Here is a 13,913-nt window from a genome sequence, read left to right on the forward strand (position 1 = left end):
AATTTCCCCTTGAGGACCTCATATTATTTTTCCTGAGTCATGTATATTGAGTGTGTATAAAATGTAATTGAATAAATTTTGAACCAAGGGTTATAATTGGTTAAGGTAATGAATTAACATTTTTGAAATTGTAGATATATTTAATTGAAATAAATAAAAGGTAGTTCCCCTTTGGGGTCTCGTGTTTTGGTCTATTCAAGCCAACAAATCGTATATGTAGTCCATTTCTGATCCAGAATACTTTATAACACTTTATAATACAACTTTCATTTTTTCTTCATAAGAAACATCTTTTCACACGCAGTTTCGAAATTAAACATACAGTAAAATCTGATTACCTCCCGTTTTAGTATGTATCTTGAAAAATATGAGTGTTTTGTAGTAAAATTTGTATATTGTCAATACCAACTGGTTGTTTGGCTATGTTAGTGATATGTTATCCATGTTTAGATCATATGAAACATTACTTTATAGATAAATTTCAATTTAAAGGAAAAAATATTATTATTTTCAAGACATTTTTACCTTCCTTTTTAAAACTGATTTAAAAGGAGGTTCCAGGGCAGATATAGCGTGTCTCCTCCTCTTGTAGGATTTGGGATACCTTAAAGTAATTTCTTGCAAACTTTGGTGCTTTCTTCACAAAGGGGAACATCCTTGCCATTTTTTGTTCCGTATCTTACTCGCTATATACAAACATACGTAAATAAAGCAAAACAAATTGGACAAAACAAGCAATTTAATGAACATTTTTCCGCCGACTTGAAATGATCAGTGGCAAAAGGGGAATTTAACTGTACCTAATAAACATCATGTTCCCATTTAACAGGGCAGTAGAAATCAAAATCACACCAGGCAATCTTTAACACACATAATGAAATGCATCATATGGGACAACATTCACTACTTTATACATGTATACGATACAAAAATTGAAAAATCTATAACAACATACATATAATCTCTGAATATTTTTTCAGGAAACAGAACAGCATAACAACACTACTGGTACTGATGTTAAACCCGGACAGATGATATTTAAAATAGACCACCTTCAAACTATTCGATTTCAATCGGTTATTAATATACATAGACACGTCGTCTAATAGCAACCACTTACAGCACCAACTTGACAATGTGTAAATAAAAACAAAATTGGTAAATATTCCGTATAAATAACTGACTTACATTTTCTGTTTAAAGAATATATATCCAAAATTATTGAGGAAGATGATATTTTTTTGCACCTGCTCACTGCCAACACATGAAGGCCTGACATTGTGTCACTTTTAATTACATGAACCGGAATGACTGTTGTAGCATTGTTTGGGCATTGGGTAAGTTTCAGTATAATACTAGGAAGAAAACTTTGTAAATGATAATGTGGTCGAATTTATCATCAGTCAACGTTCGTACAGTCTCCATTTTACATACCCCTTTCAGGACTTCACTTCGTGTGCGTTTGCTAACTAAATATACATTTAAATTGTGTCATATTTTTCAGTAAAAGCTTTATTTTAGCACCAAGTTTTGATAACAAATCGCAGAAATAAAAATGTTACAGGTAAAAAAAAACATTTGCCGTACAAGTTTATCATCAGTACCAGCAGTAAGGGCCCGACAACACAAACCAAAAACAAATTCTAAAGTAAATTTTCAAATTTGCCTATTTTGAATTCTACCACCTGACTAGAAAGGAAGCAAAATACCAAACTGCTGAATGGATTACTGGCATTTGTAATGCTGTTTTACCTACCTCATTCAGATGTAAAATGGCTTCCTTTGCAGTCGCGTCAGAAGCAAAAGCCTTTCTATCCTGTAGAACTCGAATCATTTCATCGATATATTTAATAACTACATCATCTTCAAGCGATAATGATGCAGAGTGTAGTATTATGTTTCTGGTATTTTTCACCTGCAATATACACGAGTTTTATTTATTTATTTCACAGAAATCAGCGGACGATATTTCTTTAGTTAGTGTCTATTAGAGGCAGAGGTTTGGCAAGCGGATAATTATCATATAAATGTAAGGGATGTCACACAAAACTCATGATATTAAATATGAATAATTTGTATTGTTCGTTGTTTTGGTTTCATTGTTTCTTATATCAAGCAGTCCAGTAACAGCTGCATCAGAAAATAGAATTATAGATGAATATAGTTTCGAAGTGAGATTAAATTTATGAAAACAACTGTCCGTTCTTTTATTGTCTCTGTTTGGTGACTTCTAGACTTCTAAAAGAAACACTAAACACATGTTTTGTCTTTACTTTCGAATTTTGTAACAAAAGGTATCTTACAGGTGTTTTAAGATGGTTATTCAGGTGATGGTCAAATCACGGATTTGTTCAAAACTTAAACATCTTTACATTTTGATTTTCGAATAATAGTTTGCCAACCAAGATAATGTAAGTTGTTTTAGCATAAGCATATTTTATAAACATACCTAGTCTAGGAAATGATAAAAATATAACAACTGTTTGATAGCGCGGTTGTCAAAGATTTGCATTGAAACTTTCATATTAAGCCTAATTTCATTAGAAATGCAGGACTCGAAAAAAAACATTATCACATATTGCTTGGAAATAAACGAATTCAAAGGTACATGCGGTTTCAGTACAGATTGTTGAAATATCCCATTATCTACCAAATGGTATTAATACACTAAAAACATTTCCTAAATCAAAAGAAATCCTCTACGTTTTAATTCTTTTCTTGTTAAAAGGGGTAGAGGAGGTATTCATAAAAGATGCAAGGGTATGAGAAATGATAAAATCTGTGACGATCTTTTGAAAAGGAAGATGAAACCAAGTGACATAATAACACACTCAGTTTCACTGAGTCTGTTCATGAGAGGTTACATGAAAAGAGCAACGTCCCTCACGTCCCCCAGACCCGGCTTAAGCGGAACTCTATTACAGTAAAATAAATGTACTCCATGGTCCCAAAGGACCAGAAAATATTACAACACTGAAAACATGATTTCTAAAAAGGGATCTGACTCTGTGTAATGGGCTTTGTTCTTCCTCAAATTAATATCTAATATAATATAGAAGAAATAAAAAATGTCATAAAGTGTTACTTAAATATGATTGTCCGTCTTTAAATAAGATCATGTATTATATTACAAATACAATTATAGTTTTAAAAATAAACGAAACAGTTGGTTGTGACCAAGACATTGGTTTGTACTATATCAGAGCAGGCGTGCTAAGTGAGTAAGCATTATTTGTAAGATTAAGAAGGCATGAAAATGCCGTTTTCAATGCAAAATTGTGATTAATCGAATTATTATCATTCTAAACATAAATATATCTGGAAATAGAAATAGAAATCAACCTTGGCTAGGGATTCTATATCTGTATCCATTCTTTCTTGAATGTAAGTATCATTTATCGCTATACTGAGCAGGCCTGTTGCATCTGTGTCTGCAGCACTCTGTTTGTCCGCGTAACCAAATGTACTAAGGAAGCATTTCCCTAGCTCCCAGTAGTCTGTTAACCATTTGCTTGGATCCGTGTTGGTCCATAAAGGATCATTAGTGCTATGGGCTTTAACAATGTAGTCATACAAGTAACTGCATACTTTGTTTGGGCAATGTCTTCTACAAAACTGTTCACTGCAAAAGTAATGTTTACGGTTTTTCTGAATGCATTTCTTTTGTACTGAGTGTTGAGGAAGCAGGTTATCAGATGTACATTCGCCGCAGTGCAAACTCAAAATTCCTTCCTCTTCTTGTAGACGCTTTAGTATATCAGCATGGTGGCCCATTACCTCATTCCTTACAAACCTTTCAAATCCTTGTTTGAAGTACCTTAGGCTAAGTGCTGCTCGAACCCAGTTTCGGTTTGATTGTTTGTTTAAGTTTTTCTTCAGTTCTTCAGACATGTTTTTCTGAAATTGTAAACAGTTTACATGACTGTTCAAACTTCATATGTTTTACATGATTTCAGTATCAAAAGACTGACCTCAACACCTGAAAACATACCAACTGATGCCCTGCTTTTACTCAAGTAATGTTCGGTTTATTTACAAAAACATTATCACCTTTAAGATTTGATCTGAATGAGGATCTATCAACCTTGACAACGAGAAATCAGCATCCGGCTATGTTCTTTGTCAATATCATTTTTCCAAGAAACTCACTAAAAGGAATTAATTGTATATAATTCCAGCGTTTGTTATAAATTGATGTGTGCGTATCTACCGTGCACTAGTCTGTGTTCGGACCCTATGTTTTACTCAAAGGAGATTACTCCTCAGGCTATTTAAATTTTGTATAATTATGTTCCTTTCTCTCAAAACATTGAGTCGTTTCAGCATCTCTTGAATCCTGGAGATCGACTTTCATCAGGTCAAGCTATAACGTCTGATAATGAGAGCCAAGACTGATGAAGTCAGCATAAATAAGAGCAATTATTTAAAAAAAATAGATTATGTAGTCGGTAGCCAGGCTAACTGTGCACATGAATCAGGTATGCCTTCCGTTGCCTTTGTATATGTTAGGGTTTCACCGGGCGGGGATATATTCTATTTACACTGCCCTGTGACCTTAGAACATGACGGACGTAAGAGTGAGGTTAAACCGGTTTAAGCTCCCCAGTGGTGTTTTGCTACTGACCGTTCCAAGGCGGTGCCCCACTTTGTTTCTTTATTTGTTCGTTTTGTCTTGTGTGTTTGCTTAGTGTGAGTGTGTGTTGTTACGTCCACATGCTGGATTTACGTTTGGGGAGGCTGCGTTTTTAGAACGTGAAACATAGTGTGCGTTGGGGGGGGGGGGGGGGGGGGGGGGGGGGGTGGGGGAGAGTGGTAAGAGCTAGGTTAGGTGCACCATAAACCGGTTTAAACTCTCCAGTAGTGGTTTTGCCACTGACCGTTCCAAAGTGGTGCCCCACTGAGTCCCTTTATTTGTTTGTTTTGTCCTTGTGTGTGTGTGTGTGTGTGTGTGTGTCTGAGTGTGCGTGTGCGTTGGTCGTGTGCGCGTCTGCCTGCTGGGTTTGTCTTTGAGAAGGCTGTTGTTAGAACATGGCTTTCTCTGTTGGATATTTATCCGTGCTTTTACGTTGTAGGGTAATGTGATTATGGAACGTAGCAATCCCTTTTGAATATTCATCCTTGTTCCACTTCCCCTTCCATCCCCGCTTTCTACCACATTCCCCTTCCTCTCCCCCTTTTCTATATTTTCCATAAAATTAAAATGTACTTCTTGGATTTTAGAAGCAACCGGTCTATAATATTTTTCCGTTATAGCTTCTATCTGTTGTTTGCCTACTTTGACGATGCGTGGCTCTGGGCTGTTTTGCTGATGCTGTGTGCTTCCCAGAAAGCTACCCTTACCTATCATCTTTTGCAAGATAAACACAAATTTTAAACTATTTTACATAATAGTATTATGTTTCAGTATTAACAATTATTTTGAATAAAGTTTGTCAAGCTTGAGGCTAAAACCATTTCTGCACGCTCTGTTACACACAGACATGGCTTACAATGACCCAGACTGTATCGCAAAACATAAATAAATACGGTACTGTATTAGATGATAAGCAATAAAATATGTTCTGCATCGTCAGGATGGTTCAAATTACAAAGTTTGAAGGTAAACAGTTTAGCGTATTTTACAAGAGTTTGTGGGTGCGAATATCGAGAAATATGCTATAAGAAAAAAAAGATGACATATCAAGGTACTTGATATTTTATCCCGTTTACTGGTACAGTAATAAAATATAAAGTCGACTAAGCCTCGTTGTATGCCATTTGATTAATAACATTTAGTGTCTTTTGAAAAAGATATATTATGCAAGACACTGTGAAATAGTAGACGATCGCTGCCTTAATATGTCCAGTCATCGTCGAGTGTTATGTCCATTTCAAGCTCCTGATAACTAAGATTGAGAGACGATTAAAATGAAGTAAGTTTGAAAATAATTACACTTTCTATTTGCTGGAAAGTAGTTGATAATGCCATATACCTACTATGATATCAACAGTGGTCTTCTATCATTGATATTAGATTTACTGTTGCTTTGGGGTCAATTGTAATAATCATTTAAGAAACAAATCAATATAATAATCTTTGTACATGATGGTACCTTATTAAAATGTGTTTTATATTGATCTGCTGAACGGGCAGTTTATCCTAAATGACTGATAGTCCATTTCATTTAATGTTTGTATAATAGATTACGCCGGTGCCAGGGAACATGAAAGATGTTGCAAGTTCCATTAACACTCATGAGCAGACTAAACCTAATCGAGTCCACTATAATAATCTCCCGCCGAAGGCGGAGGAATAATGTTTTGCCTGTCTGTCAAGCTGCACCTCAGTCCTTCCGTATGTCCGTGCGTGTGTGTATGCCTTCACAATTGAAACTGTTTATAATTCAAAGAGTGTTTTAGCTTGAATCATAAAACCTCATATATTTATCAATTAGCACATGGCCTTAGCTCACATATGGTATTATCCCCCTTGACCCAGTAAAGCAGAGTCCCCCCACCCCCGCCCCCTGATGACATGTTGTCTTCTAAAAAACATATAAAATCTATGTTTGAAAAATATACCCCAAACAGTGATTTGTCGTGGAATAGATGCGAAAGAGCTACTTCACGAGATCACATTCCGAGTGATATAATAATATGCATTTTGAAGACAATGATTCTATTCAAGAGAAAATCACTGCTTGAGATATATTATTTCGATTCTATTTTAAACGTTTGAGAACATTCCGTTTTGTGAGGTCTTCTTGTCAATTGCGCCGCTATGTTGTTAGACGCTATGGTATAACAGTTATGACGTACTAACAGTAATTCTGTTGAATAATAAAAGCACAGTTCGAGCCTTGATTTGTAAAAGCAATCTAAGGTAATACATCGCAGAATGCTAAGAAAAGTTCGACAACAATAATATTAATCCACAGTTTAAATACCAATGTAAACAAAACCAAGAGAACCAAATGGTCCTAGGTTGCACACCAGAGAACAGCATGATCAAATTAGATAAATATCCTGCTTAAAATGCGACCCCTTTTGCACAGGCAAGGTATTTCTTTGATTTGACAAGGTGACCTAGTTTTTGACCCAACATGACCCATATTTGAATTAGACCTAACATTCATTAAGACAAACATTTTGATCAAATTTCATGAAGATCCACTGAAAAATGCAGCCCCTATTGCGTACACAAGGCGTTTCTTTGATTTGAACAGGTGACCAGTTTTTGACCCAACAAGACCCATATTTCAACTTGGCCTAACTTACATTAAAGCAAACATCCTCCTAAAATGTAGCCCCTATTGCATTCACAAAGTTTCTCTTTGATTGTACTGTGTGATCTAGTTTTTGATCAAAGATGACTCCTATTTGAACTCGACCTAGATTATATCTAAACAAACATTCTGATCAAATGTCATGAAGATCCAATGAAAAATGCAGCCCCTATTGCATACACAATGTTATTCTTTGATTTGACCAGGTCACTGGCGCCAGACCAGAAAGAAATGCCTCTGTACATGCTATACCCTACCCCTAGGTAATCTATAAGAACCATGGTCATGAACGGGAAACTATACTAACCCGTTTCAATCGCGCATTTCATACCTAAAAAACGCAGTTCGGTAAATGTGTACTATGGATATCAAACAAGTGGTAATTTATCTTCCATTGTGTACCGGACATATTTCTTCAATACTTCTTATCTTAGAAAAACAACGCGTAGTTTGTACTTTTTTCAACGTTACACAAAAAACTTGCTTGAACTTCCTTGGTGAAGTTCCGTTCTAGATTACAAAACCATTCTGATTGGTTGATGTGAAAATGTATGTCAGTCGTCATTTTACTACACGTGTTCCCTAAAATGTGTATATGCAGCATAAATGTACAAAATGAATAAAATAAACAGAACAGATGTAGACCAATAAATGATTTCAAATTAAAAATCATATGCAAGATTGCATTCATCATTTCGAATTTTAGTGTAAAATTGTGAATATTTTGCATTCTGTTTTTGTTTGTTTACATTTCGCCTAATATGTGCACACTGTCTTGACCTCTAGACCGGATATTCATTAGGGAAGTTCATCAAGCTTTTTCTGTAACGTTGACGAAAGCATAAAATATGTTGGTAATCTATGCAATACGGAATATTGAGACAATGTGACTGGTGCATGATGGAAGATAAATTATCGCTTGTTCAATATACTGGGTACCCATTCACCGAACTGCGCGTTTATGTTGAGAAATGTACGACTGAAATCATGGAAATGGGTTAGTATGTTTTCCCGTTCATGACCATGGTTCTTATAGAATACCTAAGGGTAAGGTATAAAATGTACAGAGGCATTTTCGTTCTGTTCTGGTGCCAGTGGACCAGGTGACCCATTCTTTTACCCAACATGATCCAGATTTGAATTTGACCTAGATTTCATCCATGCAAACACTGTGATCAAATCTAGTATAAAATGCACTCCCTTTTGCATAGACAAGGTTTTTCTTTGATCTGATCTAGCGACCTAGTTTTTTTCCCTAGATTACCCATATTCGAATCTGATCTAAATTTTATTAAGGCAACCAGTCTGGCTAAATTTTATGAAAACGAGCGAAAAAATGCAGCCCTTATTGCGTACACAAGGTCTTTCTTTGATTTGACCGGGTGACCTAGTTTTTAACCCAAGATAACCCATATTTGATGCTGACCAAGATTACATCCAGATAAATATTCTGATCTAATTCCATGAAGATCCGGTGTAAAATGCAGTCATTGCATACACAAGGTGTTTCTTTGATTTGACCTAGTGACCTAGTTTTTTATCCAAGATGACCCATTTTCGAACCTGAACCTATAATTTATCATGGTAATTATTCTGACTGAATTTCATGAAGATCAATTGAAAAATACAGCCCCTATCTCATACACAAGCTAAATGTTGACAAACATACAGACAGACAGACGACAGACGCCGGACATCGAGCGATCACAATAACTCACCTGAGCATTACTCAGATGAGCTAATAAAAACTGATTAAACTAGATACATAGCGTTATTTTTCTAAAGTGTTACACACTGGAGAGATAAAATGTTAGGTAAAAATCATTTTAATTTTTCTGTAAACTGACATCTGACTGCTTGAAATTCTAATACTATTTCGAATTCTACCTATTCGTTAAATTGCAATTGATGCAGATGTAAAGTAATCAAAGTGAAATTATTTGACACAAACAGATATATCTGTAGTTACACACATCGTAAATTACCTTATACTTTACCTTTACGTATAAAAATCAACTTCTGCAATTTGATACATATTTGGATACTGATATCATTAGATATGCTTTTAGTTGTCTTAAATCATCATGGAATATTTTTCCTATTTTGTGATATAAGAAGGAAAATGATTAATTCAAAGTTAAAATTGAAAACTGTACTCACCTTTTCTCTCTCCTTAATTCACCTGCCGAAGGACTAGATACACATACATTCCGAATAGATTACAATACACAAAGAAAAGCCTTCATGCTTTGATAACTTCGAATACTATGAATGTTAAAGGTAGCAGGGTACACTTAGATGCGAAAATTTTGGGCACGGACGGTCTTACGTGTAGCGAGTCGCAATATTGCACATCCCTTATGAGCAGAATCAGGGTGGCCATTTGATAAATTGCGTGCATGTTTTGTGCTTTTAATTAATGGCAAGATCAGGATTCTCATACAAGAATAAAGAAAGTTATCAAAACGAAAGGTTTACACCATCCATGAAAAATAACATGCCAAAATCATCAATTTTGCACTTTTTGAACAGCCTGCAATGATCCCGCTGCAAGAACAATGCCCAATTTTATTGCATTTCTCAATTTAATAGTCCTTACTGAACGTCAGGATATAAACGGAATGGGGGCCCATCCAGCTCGTTTTTTCACAAAATAGCGAAAATGTTCCTGAGTATCAATCAACAAGCACAAAACCATTCCGTGATTTGAATTGTTCTGAACTGACATCAGAATTTTACATGTATTGGCTGTATAAATTTTCTAAAGAATTAATAATCATTATCTCTCACCTTAATTTACAGACATCCAAAATCACGAAGTTCTATTTATAACAAATATTGACGGGGGCCAAAATTCGAAGTGTACCCTGCTACCTTAAAAGATATTTTTTATCAAACCTGCATCTCTATGTTTTGTAGATTTAAATACGTTTCTTTACTATTGAAAAAGAATGGATGGGGTACTTGTCAATATGTAAAAATTGAAAGAGATTGTTGGTGACATTTATGCTTATATATTACTAATGTCACGTTGTTTTTACTTAATTTCAGAATTGTTTAAAGGCACTCGCTACAGTTACGGGTCGACATTTACCCCAACACCGTGCCAATCTGGTTGTGTTTCTAATCGATGTAGCTCACTGCAGAGTTGGTGCGGTCTTCTGCGCATGCCCGGAAGTGATTATCTAATGTCGCGTACGGCAAAAATTCGCAAATTATTGTATGTTCGCATGCATATAATGTACAAATTGTATAATATACTGACTAAAGGTTAGGGTAAGTATCAGCATAGTTACAAAATATATACATACATTTAAAGTACTTTTAGTTCAAATTGCTTCAATCCGACATATACTGGAGTCTGTTATTTATACCAGCGCTCAAACTCTGCATTGAGTCACAGCTGTTTCTAATCCCGTACCGTACCCGTACCGTACATTCGCAAACTATATAGGTTTTGTTAAAAAAAGGGCGGAAACTTTCATTGTTCTATGCCATCAAAATGCTTCAGAAACACCTTAAAATCCGCTTATTAAGAAATCTGCCGTTTGATAATTTCATATACCGGTATATATTTCTGAGTCATTTGCTCAAACACTGAAAGAGTATTTCGTACCAAACTGCGTTGTATAAATGCCTGCCACACCCCACCTCCTTGTAACTTGATTTAAGCGAAATCTAATATGGTGATCTATCAATTTTCTTTTTTGTTTTAGATTAGGTAGACATATCCAAAGTTTTGTGCAGAGTTTATTATGTGAAAGTACCAACTTAAAACTGACAAAAATAATTATGCAAAAATAGCCCTTGGGTCTGCTGAACAAGTATTCCTTTCTTTACAAAATCATGTTCTTTTGATTTCTCTGAGCATGTTTCAAATAAATATATTGTTTTCCGTTACAAAAATGCTTAGATAATCAATTTTATGCTGATTATTGTACTTTACTGAAATATATTTTAGGATTACAGAAATTTTGAAAAATGTTTAAAATAGCACCATACCTAGGGACAAATTAAATTGAAACAAAGCTGGTGACCTAGTATTTTTATTTCATTTTTCAATACATCATAACATGATTTTTTAATACAAAACATTTCATCAAAATCTATTATTGAGAAAAAAATTACGAAACTGTAGCGAGCGTCCAAACAGTGGGTGAAGAAAATGTCCTATGCAATAAAAATGAGTGCGGTGACATGTGCTTTACCTACACTTACTTGTCTTGTATGAAAAAATCTGAATTTTGTTAAAAACTTCATCCTTTTTCATCCTTAAATCAATGTAGCAGTTATCAATACATGTATAGTTGGACGAAAAGAGGAACCGATCATTGACAAGTAGTAGTAAGTATAGTGGTACAAAGTTCATCAGTTATGCAACGTCACAACGTTTGAACAGCAGCGTTGTAACAATCACGACATTAATGAGCGCAGTGCTGATATAGGAGAGTGCCAAAACATCGAAGGAATTGAACGCTGCATATAGTAGTCGCAACTTGACCGCGATCGTTGACCTTAGGCTGATTATTCATATCGATTATTTCATTGTAGAAATCAAGTGTGCTTAGGGTAGCCGTGTATATTTATATTGAATTAGTTTGCATATTTACATTCGATCAGTTAAAACTTTCCAATACACTAACTTATAATTACACAAATCTATATTTCCTTTTTCTCGTGCAGCTCGTGTTTTACACTCCTTTTCAATATAGGTTGTGCCTCATTATGTATTATAATACTGTAGCAGTGTGTATATAATGTATATAATTAGTCTATGATATCGATTGTCCGATTAGCTCAGTTGCTAGAATATATGACTTGCAAGCAGAAGGTCGCAGGTTCGAGTCCTGTATCGGGCTGCACATTTTCCGCTCCTATTACACTGGTGCCGTGAGTGCGGTGGCTAGCCTTAGAATCCTTGAGCTAGGGTGCAGCAATGGCTGAGTTAGTCAAAAGAATCTGAGTTTGTCTTTGAAAAAAAGGGAGGGAGGAATATAGCAGTGTGTGTATAATGTATATAATTAGTCTATGATATCGATTGTCCGATTAGCTCAGTTGCTAGAGTATCTGACTTGCAAGCAGAAGGTCGCAGGTTCAAGTCCTGTATCGGGCTGCACATTTTTCCGCTCCTATTACAATACAAAGGACAACCATCGGGGTCAAGTTGGGTCCACTATATAAATACCCGACTGTAATAACAACAACGGCAAACAAGATGACAAGTATTAAAAAGGCAATTGATGGTTCACAGGCAAATGCATCTTTATAATTAACACAACGACAGCAACAACTGTGAAAACATTAAGCTCGACAAAGTTTTTTTTTTATAGGAAAATGAATCGGATCGTGTTAGAATCTTACTAAGAACTGTTCCAAATTTAATGTTCGATAACAATAACTTTGTTCAACTGTGTAAAAACAAAACATTGTGTATACAAAAAAAAATCAAACTGAATACATCGTGTTATTGTTTTGCAAGACACACTAGAGAGATATAATGTTTGGGAAAAAATCGATTGACAACATACTGCTTGATTTTCTAACTATTATATATTCGTTTCGCTAACTCTCTGAAACAAAATGTACAAGATTGTATGTAACTCATCTTCCCATTGAAACTGTCAGCCGTTTACTCATAATCAAATAACCCACATACAAATAATAAATAGTATGCCTATAAACGTTTATGTCGAAAATTAAAACAAAATGGAAAGATTTCTCCCTATTGATATAACTCATATTTATGCAGATGTAAAAAATGAAAGTGAAAAGTTGAAAGTGAAATTAAATAGAATGGAAAATATATGTCCCAAATTATAGTACGAAACGAAAAGATATATCTGCATAAACACATCGGACATTACTTTATATAAAATATCGGTACGTAAGATGCGCAAATATCAACTTTTGCAACTTATACATATATAGATACATGTATCAATATATGTGCAGTCAGTTATCTTAAACACAGCATAACAGAATACAAGCCCTTTTCTATTATATCAGAATGAAAAGTATTTTAATGGATTAAGTTAAAGTTGAAATGGAAAACTAAACTAACTTTTTTTGTTCTATCCTGAATTCACATGCCGGTAGACATAAAGTCAGAATAGATTTTATACGTAATCGGTACACAAAGAATACGTTTCATGTTTTCATAACTTCAAATGCTAAATTAAATGCAATTTTATCAAACCTCCCCGTCAAATAGGCTGTATTAAATGTAACGTCCCGGTATGCGAATGCTATGGATCTCTATTATGGTTGGTGGTACTATATATCTGAATTTAAAAACCCGTTAAACTGTGTTTGTGTTTCCATGACGGTAAGTACACATAATTTCCTTGTTGTAGGATGCCAATATAAGATATTTACTACATGAACCTTTATTAAGTTAAGGTAGCACTGTACTCACGATAACTGATGTATTAGTTAAGTTTTTACCACACTTTGCCCCTACTGTAAAATAATTACTTGACCGTGTTTTAAAACATTAAAATATACTGCATTTCCTCTCAAAATAAACAGAACCTTGAATACAGGCTCGCCAATTACTAGTATACAAAAATTAATTGGTATAAATGTTAAAGTAATTCGAACCATATATTCTTTACTTAATCAATGTAATCCCATCAATGATTTTTGTAA

At 34.7% G+C, this 13,913-nt stretch overlaps 1 protein-coding gene across 1 annotated transcript; it reads right to left on the minus strand.

The window, feature by feature from the left end:
• Nucleotides 1–800: 800 nt before the first annotated feature.
• LOC123556591 (uncharacterized protein CXorf38-like) lies at nucleotides 801–9,524 on the minus strand. Its single transcript, XM_053524285.1, has 4 exons — nucleotides 9,426–9,524; nucleotides 3,343–3,897; nucleotides 1,757–1,915; nucleotides 801–860 (listed from the first exon to the last, which is right to left on the minus strand). Exons 2-4 carry the CDS (start codon nucleotides 3,889–3,891, stop codon nucleotides 801–803), a joined length of 768 nt encoding a protein of 255 aa, XP_053380260.1. The 5' UTR covers nucleotides 3,892–3,897; nucleotides 9,426–9,524.
• Nucleotides 9,525–13,913: the final 4,389 nt, after the last annotated feature.

This window comes from Mercenaria mercenaria, chromosome 15, assembly GCF_021730395.1.
Source record: "Mercenaria mercenaria strain notata chromosome 15, MADL_Memer_1, whole genome shotgun sequence".
Taxonomy (NCBI): Eukaryota; Metazoa; Mollusca; class Bivalvia; order Venerida; family Veneridae; genus Mercenaria; species Mercenaria mercenaria.

What these genes read in the sequence shown, in the direction of transcription:
- LOC123556591 (XM_053524285.1), bottom strand. Translation starts at nt 3,891, where the DNA reads ATGTCTGAAGAACTGAAGAAAAACTTAAACAAACAATCAAACCGAAAC. An exon ending in ATATAGAATCCCTAGCCAAG is followed by an intron (nt 1,916 to 3,342) that starts GTTGATTTCTAT and finishes TGTATATTGCAG; the next exon opens with GTGAAAAATACCAGAAACAT. An exon ending in CCATTTTACATCTGAATGAG is followed by an intron (nt 861 to 1,756) that starts GTAGGTAAAACA and finishes TGTGTGTTAAAG; the next exon opens with ATTGCCTGGTGTGATTTTGA.